The sequence below is a fragment of the Morone saxatilis genome, unplaced genomic scaffold (assembly GCF_004916995.1).
Source record: "Morone saxatilis isolate NCDOM2014 unplaced genomic scaffold, NCSU_SB_2.0 Contig22, whole genome shotgun sequence".
Classification (NCBI taxonomy): Eukaryota; Metazoa; Chordata; class Actinopteri; family Moronidae; genus Morone; species Morone saxatilis.
Genome location: NW_023339785.1, coordinates 24,065,147 through 24,074,155, shown reverse-complemented (window position 1 = coordinate 24,074,155; position 9,009 = coordinate 24,065,147). Strand labels below are relative to the sequence as shown.

The window sequence follows — 9,009 nt, the reverse complement described above, 5'->3', positions numbered from 1 at the left end:
ATATCAGGCAAGTGTAAGGATTAAGAGCATCTCCAAAACTGCAGCTCTTGTGGGGTGTTCCGGAGTCTGCAGTTGTCAGTACCTATCAAAAGTGGTCTAAGGAAGTGATCTTTCTGGGCTAACTGTCGAAACATGGCAGTCCAACAGTCTTAGATAAAAGTAGCTCATTTTAAGGTAATCTTATTTCCAAGGTTATTATCCACTAATGAAAACATACCTATGATATTATATTCCATGTCTCCAATGTCCTATTGTTAGCTGCCCAACATGAAGAGATGGAATGACTGTTCTGAATGTCAGCGGAAGTTTGATGTTTTTAAAATTCTACAGAGCTTTCTGCTGCTGATTAACCCATCTGGCTTCCATAATGCAAGTGATGACAAGGACTGAGAACATTCATTGGTTTCAGAGCAGGTGTTACTGAATGCCTTTAAGAAGTATTAAGCCGGGTAATTTAGCCTCTTTAGCAAGAGCTGGTGGGCTTGGCGAGACTTTTAAGTCCCACACTCCTACAGAGACACGCAAATGAAGCACAACTCTAGTTTAGAGAAATAGCCTGTTGAAATACAACCTCATAATCACTCTTGCTGAAAGACAGGAGGCAATTTTTGCTTGGACACTCCATGTGGACATCATATTAACAGCAACACTAAATTGAGTTCTGATACCTACGTGAGAATTACTGTAGTTCCAGGCAGAAATCACCATGCGCAGTCCACAACCCGTCACTGAGTCAATCTCAAAACGTCATCCCTGTTGCCTGGACTGGTAGTCACCAACTGCGTTTGAGCCCTTTCCAGTCGTCACGGGTGACCATCCTGCAGACTCCTGTTACCTGCCTGCTGGCTCTGTTCAGCAGCTTGACGTGGAAAAGTTTTCGGATGAACTTCGGTCGGTTGTCGTTGGCATTAGAACTCGGATCACGACGGGCGGTGAGCCAAAGTGGAGATCCGTTACTGAACATACCTGGAAATTAAAGGCAGAGGGTTAATATCATAATAATAATATTATTTGTAAGCTCTGATCTTACACTGTAGTTCAAGCTTTATGTTGTGATAAAAGAACTTAATCAACTGAAATCAGAGACCTTTTAGAATTTCGCTTAACGTCTCATTAACTCGTGTCAAAAAAGGTTGGGTGGGATGCGTCCACAAATTAGCGCCCATATAGAAGATTTTGTGTGGAGTCTGCTCCCATGATGAAAGTTTAGGACCGTGCAGAAGAATAGAGCAAATGGATTCTTATGCAACCCTGAGTGATGGACTGAAAACGTATTATGCAGTTGACTGGTTGCCTGCACCAAGGCTGATACTGACATATTTACACATAAAAAATTAAAAGGGAAGGTAAATGTCTTTAAATCCACTGGCTGTTCTTTCCGTTTGTGATTTGAGTTCCACTAACGGTTAAACTACAATAGTGCTGCTTTAGTGGGCACGTAAAAATTTGATCCAAGTGACATAATGAGTTATCCAAAATTGTTGATGTGTTTTTCCAACTAACCTGCTATTCACCTAAATGCAAAATACATATGCAGATGATCAGTTTATTTGATCTGATTTCTTCTGTAACCCTAAACAGTGGAAGAAAATTAAAATATGGTGTGAAGTGTTGGATATCAAATATTTTAAGATCAACGAAACGTCATGTCTGCATGTAGGCCTCTGTGTCAAGTTAGCAAAATAATATAACATACAGTAAGACTCTTTTGAAACTGTTGTTTACATGAGACACCAACAGCGGTCTCCTGGTACAATCCTGTGTTTGTTGACATCCATCCAAGCACTGATTTGAAGTGTGGGTTCTGTTTCTAACTCACGCTGATGTAGTTGAAATATATTTCCAGCTGGGGGAGCTCCATTGGCTGCAATAACACAGCGATCCCATTCACTTTAATGAAGAATGAGCCAACTTGACTTTTACTTTATGAGCTCAGTAAACAATTTCCAGATTAGTTTATGGTCTGAGTCGCTAGTTTAACATTTTCTTCAATACATTATGATATTATGATAAATTATGGTCTAATTTAATTAAAAATAGACGATACAGCCGCGAGTGATTTGACCTTTTGATTGGCAGGTCATTCTCAATGATTCCGTTTAGCGCAGCACACCAAACGCATATCAAACTGTCAAACTTCTGGGCTCCTGTAGAAACATGGCGGATCAACATGGCAGACCTTTTTAAGGAAATAAAAACATAATAAGTCCTATATTTAGGTTATTATCCACTAATGAAAACATACCTATGAATATTATATTCCATGTCTTCCAATAGATCCTATTGTTAGCTGCCCAACATGAAGAGATGGAATGACTGTTCTGAATGTCAGCGGAAGTTTGATGTTTTTAAAATTCTACAGAGCTTTTCTGCTGCTGATTAACCCATCTGGCTTCCATAATGCAGAGTGATGACAAGGACTGAGAACATTCATTGGTTTCAGAGCAGGTGTTACTGAAGTGCCTTTCAGAGTATTAAGCACGGGTAATTTAGCCTCTTTAGCAGAGCTGGTGGGCTTGGCCGAGACTTTTAAGTCTCCACACCTCCTACAGAGACACGCAAATGAAGCACAACTCTTTAGTTTAGAGAAAGTAGCCTGTTGAAATACAACCTCATAATCACTCTTGCTGAAAGACAGGAGGCACATTTTTGCTTGGACACCTCCATGTGGGCACATCATATTAACAGCAACACTAAATTGAGTTCTGGATACCTACCGTGAGAATACTGTAGTTCCCAGGCCAGAAATCACCATGCGCAGTCACCACACCCGTCACTGAGTCAATCTCAAAACGCTCATCCCTGTTGCCTTGGAGCTGGTAGGTCACCACTGCGTTTGAGCCCTCATCGTCGTCACGGGTGACCATCCTGCAGACTTCCTGTTTACCTGCCTGCTGGCTCTGTTCAGGCAGCTTGACGTGGAAAAGTTTGTCGGTGAACTTCGGTCGGTTGTCGTTGGCATCTAGGACTCGGATCACGACGGTGGCGGTGGAGCGCAAAGGTGGAGATCCGTTATCTGAAACAATTACCTGGAAATTAAAAGGGCAGAGGGTTAATATCATAATAATCATATTATTTGTAAAGCTCTGATCTTACACTGTAGTTCAGCTTTATGTTGTGATAAAAGAACTGTAATCAACTGCAATCAGAGACTCTTTTAGAATTTCGCTTAACCGGTCTCATTAACTCGTGTCTGAAAAAGGTTGTGGTGGGATGCGTCCACAAATTAGACGCCCATATAGAAGATTTTGTGTGGAGTCTGCTCCCATGACTGAAAGTTTAGGACCGTGCAGAAGAATAAGAGCACAATGGATTCTTATGCAACTCCCTGAGTGATGGACTGAAAAACGTATTATGCAGTTGACTGGTTGCCTGTCACCAAGGCTGGATTACTGACATATTTACCACATAAAAACCTTAAAAGGGAAGGTAAATGTCTTTAAATCCACTGGCTGTTCTTTCCGTTTGTGATTTTGAGTTCCACTAACGGTTAAACTACATAGTGCTGCTTTAGTGGGCACGTAAAACATTTGATCCAGTGACAGTATGAGTTATCCAGAAATTGTTGATGTGTTTTTTCCAACTAGACCTGCTATTTCACCTAAATGCAAAAATACATATGCAGATGATCAGTTTTATTTGATCTGATTTCTTCTGTAACCCTAAACAGTGGAGATAAATTAAAATATGGTGTGTGAAGTGTTGGGAATCATCAAATATTTTAAAGATCAACGAAACGTCATGTCTGGACATGTAGGCCTCTGTGGTCAAGTTAGCAAAAATAATATCAACATACAGTAAGACTCTTTTGAAACTGTTGGTTTTACATGAGACACCAACAGCGGTCTCCTGGGTTACAATCCTGTGTTTGTTTGAGCCATCCATCCAAGCAGCTGGATTTGAAGTGTGGGTTCCTGTTTCTAACTCACGCTGATGTAGTTGAAATATAAGCGTCATAAAAAGCAGCGTGTATTACAGATATGAGCCTGTAGAACATGCGTTGTTCTGGGTTTATTAATACTTTGAACTTCTGATGCACTGCAAAACAACAGGATTTGTTTTACCCTGTTTAAGCACCAATCCAAAGGGAAATAAAAAAAGTGGTTTTAAGAGTCTTACCTCGACACTGTGCTCTGGTTTATCCTCCCGATCCAAGGCTGAGAGAGTGCTGATCACACCTGTGCACACACACACACACACAGAAAGAATCAATGACGTTAGTGTGTGAGAATCCCGGGAAGTGAGAGCTAATTACACCTAAACAAACAAACACAAACAGTTAGGAGTGTTACTGCTTCTGTTATTGTAGGTGTGTGTGTGTGTGTGTGTGTGTGTGTGTCTCACCCAGAGCAGTAACAGAGCTCATCGCACCTAAGCAAACACATTTTGGTTTATGGATGTTGTTTCTGCTGTTGTTGCTGTTTTTGCTAGTATATCTCTGTGTGTTTGTGTATGTTTACCCTCCTGTGCATGTCATCGTTCAGAAACGTAGACCAGTTTCCTGCTGCTAAACGTATCATCATCACTTATGACATTGTTGAATGTATGTTGTAATGTATCTGAAAACATTTTTAAAGTTAATTAATTAAATTGACTTGAGACTTGTTTAGTCAAACTACTAGAATGAACTTAATTAAAAATTATTAAATAACAGCATATTAAACGAAATTATGTCACCACACAGCAGATAATTTCATTAATTTATATTCAATAGACTTGATTCATATAAATATGATACCACATATTTGTAATGAAATGCACATTGCAGAACAACAAAAGAAGCTAAAATAAAATAAAAAGAATAAGGTTAGGGTCAGAGTATACAGAGGACAGCGCTGGCATTGTAACGTTTTGCTTTGCATTGTCACCCTGTGGTGCTACTCGTGAGTGGGAGAAAACAAGTCAGAGAATAAAAATGAGGTGAATTTACCCTGAATACTCTAAATCACTGATCCATCAGCAGCCAATCTGAGACAGACACACCACCAGACATATAAAAAAAAAAAGCACTCATCGACGGCTCCAAACGGCTGACTGGCGGTTTGGTGAATCAGTGATTCTGTCTGTATCTCTGACTGTTTGTTTCTGATACAAGATATAAACTATGTGGCTCAGCAGGTTATGCACATGCATTTGGCTGCTGTACAGCTGTTTGTTGGGAGTGGGTTTGTGTCTGAAGCTGTTGAAAAAACCTCAACGGGTTTCTCACTTCAGACCTGTAACCTTGCTGTCAAATGTAGACTGTAACATTTTTGTGAGTAATACTCACAAAAATGTTTGGGACTTTAATAAAAGAGGGATTCTTTTCAAACCTACTGCAGAAATAAAACTGGAGAAAGTATTTGACACATTTTTGAACTAATTCAACTTTTTTTCATCAAGGACATCTACGCCGATTTTGAGCTATTTGTATGTTGCATTAATATATTATTAATCATATTTTTTAAATCAATATTTAAGAATTTTTCATTTAAAGCCCTCACTTTGTGTGTGTAATTTTGCTCTGCCCTATCTCTTTTTTTCTGTGGCCATGAGTCAGTCTCCCAGTTGGGCTTTTGACCTCGTCTCATCTAATCTAAATAAATTAAGTAAAGTGTTTTAGGGCAGCTATTAGCTCTAATAGGGACATGAGAGACACACAGGCAGGGGATTGCTGCTAATGCTGCAGGTGGCATAATAACAGGGGTCAGGTGGAGGAGTGTGTGGATAAGAGAGAGATGAGAGAGTGTGTGTGTGTTTATCCCCTTTCACACCAAAGCAATCTGATGCTCCTCGGCTTTTAAAAGGATGAACATCTGGTCCTACAATAACAACAGGATATATATATATATATATATAAATATACGCCATAGCATAACAACCTCTAGCCCTATTGGACATGAAATGCACTTTAAATGAGCAAGAAAACTGAAATAAAGTTGTTAAATTTGATAAGATCAGATCATCTGCACAAAAGGGTCCATATACGTATATGTCTTTTTTAGTGTAATGTTGTTTTTTCTTTTATTTAATCGATTTAAATGCATTTTCTTTTCTTTTGTATGTTATTGCATTTGTTTTATTATTTCTATTTCTTGTGTGCATTACTCTCCAATTGTTTTAATGTTTACAATTCATTATCAGCTTGTCAGTCATCTGTGCCCTTTGCCCTTTGAATTGCACCTCTGTGAAAGGCCCTATACTAATAAAGTTTGATTGATTGTGTACCAGTGCATCAATAAACTCATCCTCAGACAGTCAAAGTTTGTGTATGACGGTGGTATTAAAGGGATTTCTAGAGGCTGAGATTGTTGATGGAATGGATTTCAGGCCAGAATATGTTAGAAAAATACTCATTTGTACGAAGTGTCATTAACCATGTCTGAAGACAAAGGTTTTGATAGCTGTTCTGAATGGCCACTCTTGAACATGGGGTCAAAAGCCTGCCGTCATAGAGAGGAGCGAGAAGCAATGAATCATACAGATCTGGATACTGGTGCACATTTTCACACAGCGCTCTGCTGATCACATGAACAATGACAGAAGCTATTGTGTAAAAAATGAAACAGCTTTACAGAAAACTTTAAACCTGCTTTTTTCTTAACTCTGCACACCCAGTGTGGTAGCATTCGAGGAAACCATCTACCCCACCCCAAACCTTTCTGATCAACTTTCCCAAACCAACAAATCAAACATCAAAAATTCAGCCACTGACATAAAGCAACATGGTGGCAGGTTTGTCTTTGTTTAAGCAGGTTGAGACCTGTTAGATGGTGTACAGAGGTGTGAAAATGGGCAGAACTCCAAGTACAAAGCAAAGTCTTCTCTCTGCTGTTCATTCTCAATGCTTAACTACACAGATCACCTCTGTGTCAGCAGTGGAGGAGGTGTTGAGCTTTCAAACACATAAAAACGGAATGCACTTTCTGATGTATATTAGCTTCACTGCTCGGCAGCAGTGAGTACTTGGAAAATAGGTACATTCAAGTACACTCAAGTATTGTATGTAAGTACAATTTTGAGGTGCATTACTTTAGTATTTCTAGTTTATGCTACTTTATATACTATTCTACTATTTTAAAGTGAAGTAGTGTACTTTGTACACGGCATTCATAATTGAATTATGAGTTATAATTATTTGTTAATTTGCCAATTGAGATTTTATAACTAAAACATGATCAGCTTGTGAAAGCAAATACATTTTATAAGTTCATTGCTCTACATAAAGTAGCTAATATTAGTTCAACTCCAACCATTTACAACATACAAATGCTGCGTATATAATGTATATGATAATTAAACACTGACAGGCGCCACTCTGTATAATGAGTACTTTTGCTTTTGATACGTGGTACTTCTGTACTCTTACCTAAAGAAGCTAAAATTGACTTTCATTTTTTGATGATTGTGGTGGCCCCTGTGGACATATTTAGGGCCTGATATACTCCAAAATTAGTGGTCTTATTTATACTACACTGGGTGTCTGGCAGATGACGAAATTTGTGTAAGATGGTCCCTGGTGTCCATGTGGACACCGAAAGCATAATTACAGCTTCACATTGCTTGAAATTGCTACAGATTTTAACACAAATGGTCCAGTTAGTGTCAGTATCAGTGGTAACGCATCAATCAAAAACCTAAAATAAAAACATTTCCGTTTCTAATTAGCAGAAGTGAATATCCATGAATAAACCACTAAAGGAAAAAATGTGTGTGTTTATTTGTCAGGACTGAGTGAAGGAGACAGACATGAGGTGGTGTGGGAGCTGCTCTCTGTAGACAAAGCAGGGGGACCTAAGTGAAGTGAAAGACCCTGCTGAGGGTCATTCAGGCCTTTTACAACAGTGCAAACAAGCCCTGCTGGGAGGACATCATTAGGACAGGTGGGGCACATTAGAAAGTGTGTTTTTGTCATTAGTGCAGACATGGGAATCCGTGGTAAAGCCTCGTCTCTCCCTCGTCTCCTGTATTCACTCAGCCATGTCGGACTGCTGTCAAAACCACGTGAGGATAAACAGTGTTGTCTGGCATGTCAAGGCCTGGTTTGTTTGTTTCCTCTCCTTTCTCTGTAGATTCACTGCCAGTCGGCTATTCCACAGCAGCTACTTCGCCTCTTTATGTTATTTATTTATTTGCCTTATATAGCTTTCTTTTCACACAGTGAGCCCTGTCAAAATCATGTTTTCAAGGCAGACATCTTAATTTATGTGGCATTTATGAGCAACATTTCAGCAATATCAATGACGGAGGGGAAAGAAAGACTCTTGGGAAAGACTCACAGAAAAAGTCAGTCAAACATATCAAGATTGCCAGGCAGCAGTCCAAATCCAGGCTTAGAAGGGGGAGTTTCATTCTTGAACTAGGAATACAAAATTACCTCCTCAATAACAAATGCATGTAAATTAAGTTGTGTGCGTAAACAAGCCCCTGGAAAGAGCTGCAAACAGCCCAATTCAGCACTAATTGCTAGAGCAAATCCACCACGCTTGGATCCTTGGGCCTTAAATTGCTGCCCATTATCGAGTTGCTATCTGATCTGATCTGAGATGGAAAACACTCTGCCGTGTTTGCCCAACTGTCTAGCAATGATATCTGATCATTGCAGCAAAGTTTCTCAAGGTGAGCTGAGATACAAAATGTGAAACTTCAAGGCTGTGCAAGTGTTAGTTAGTGCAAAGATGCTAACAGAGTGGAACAAACAGATTCACTCCATGTGGGACAAAAAGAAGTGAAACATTTTCAGGTATCCCAAACTGTTTGAACTCACTGATCAACAGAGATAGAAGCAACAACAGAAAACAGCCTGCAAAAGAATGGAATATGGATATAAGGCTGGGGTTATTCTATTTCTTCTTATTGTCAAAAATCCCTTAAAAACATCAAATCCAACAATGTCTTTCCGTACTTTCTGACTGTCTTACTCTATCTGTGGCTCTCAGCTCCAAGCCCATTGGTTTCTACTGAATATATAAATCTTTGAAAATAAATAAATAATAATAATAATAAATAAAAAACAGCTGTTCATGGGCA

The 9,009-nt window shown here is 39.2% G+C and overlaps 1 protein-coding gene and 1 long non-coding RNA gene across 3 annotated transcripts in view; one reads left to right on the top strand and one right to left on the bottom strand.

The window, feature by feature from the left end:
- LOC118333375 overlaps positions 1–9,009 on the top strand; it is a 598,798-nt gene that overhangs the window by 490,853 nt on the left and 98,936 nt on the right. The window lies entirely within an intron of this gene.
- The window catches only part of fat2 (FAT atypical cadherin 2), a 103,071-nt gene that overhangs the window by 75,108 nt on the left and 18,954 nt on the right, over positions 1–9,009 (bottom strand). For both annotated transcript variants that reach the window (XM_035668969.1, XM_035668970.1), the window contains 2 exons: positions 4,120–4,178; positions 2,718–3,029 (listed from right to left, as the gene is read on the bottom strand). In XM_035668969.1, the coding sequence (XP_035524862.1) occupies positions 2,718–3,029; positions 4,120–4,178 (371 nt within the window). The remainder of the gene's footprint in view (positions 1–2,717; positions 3,030–4,119; positions 4,179–9,009) is intronic.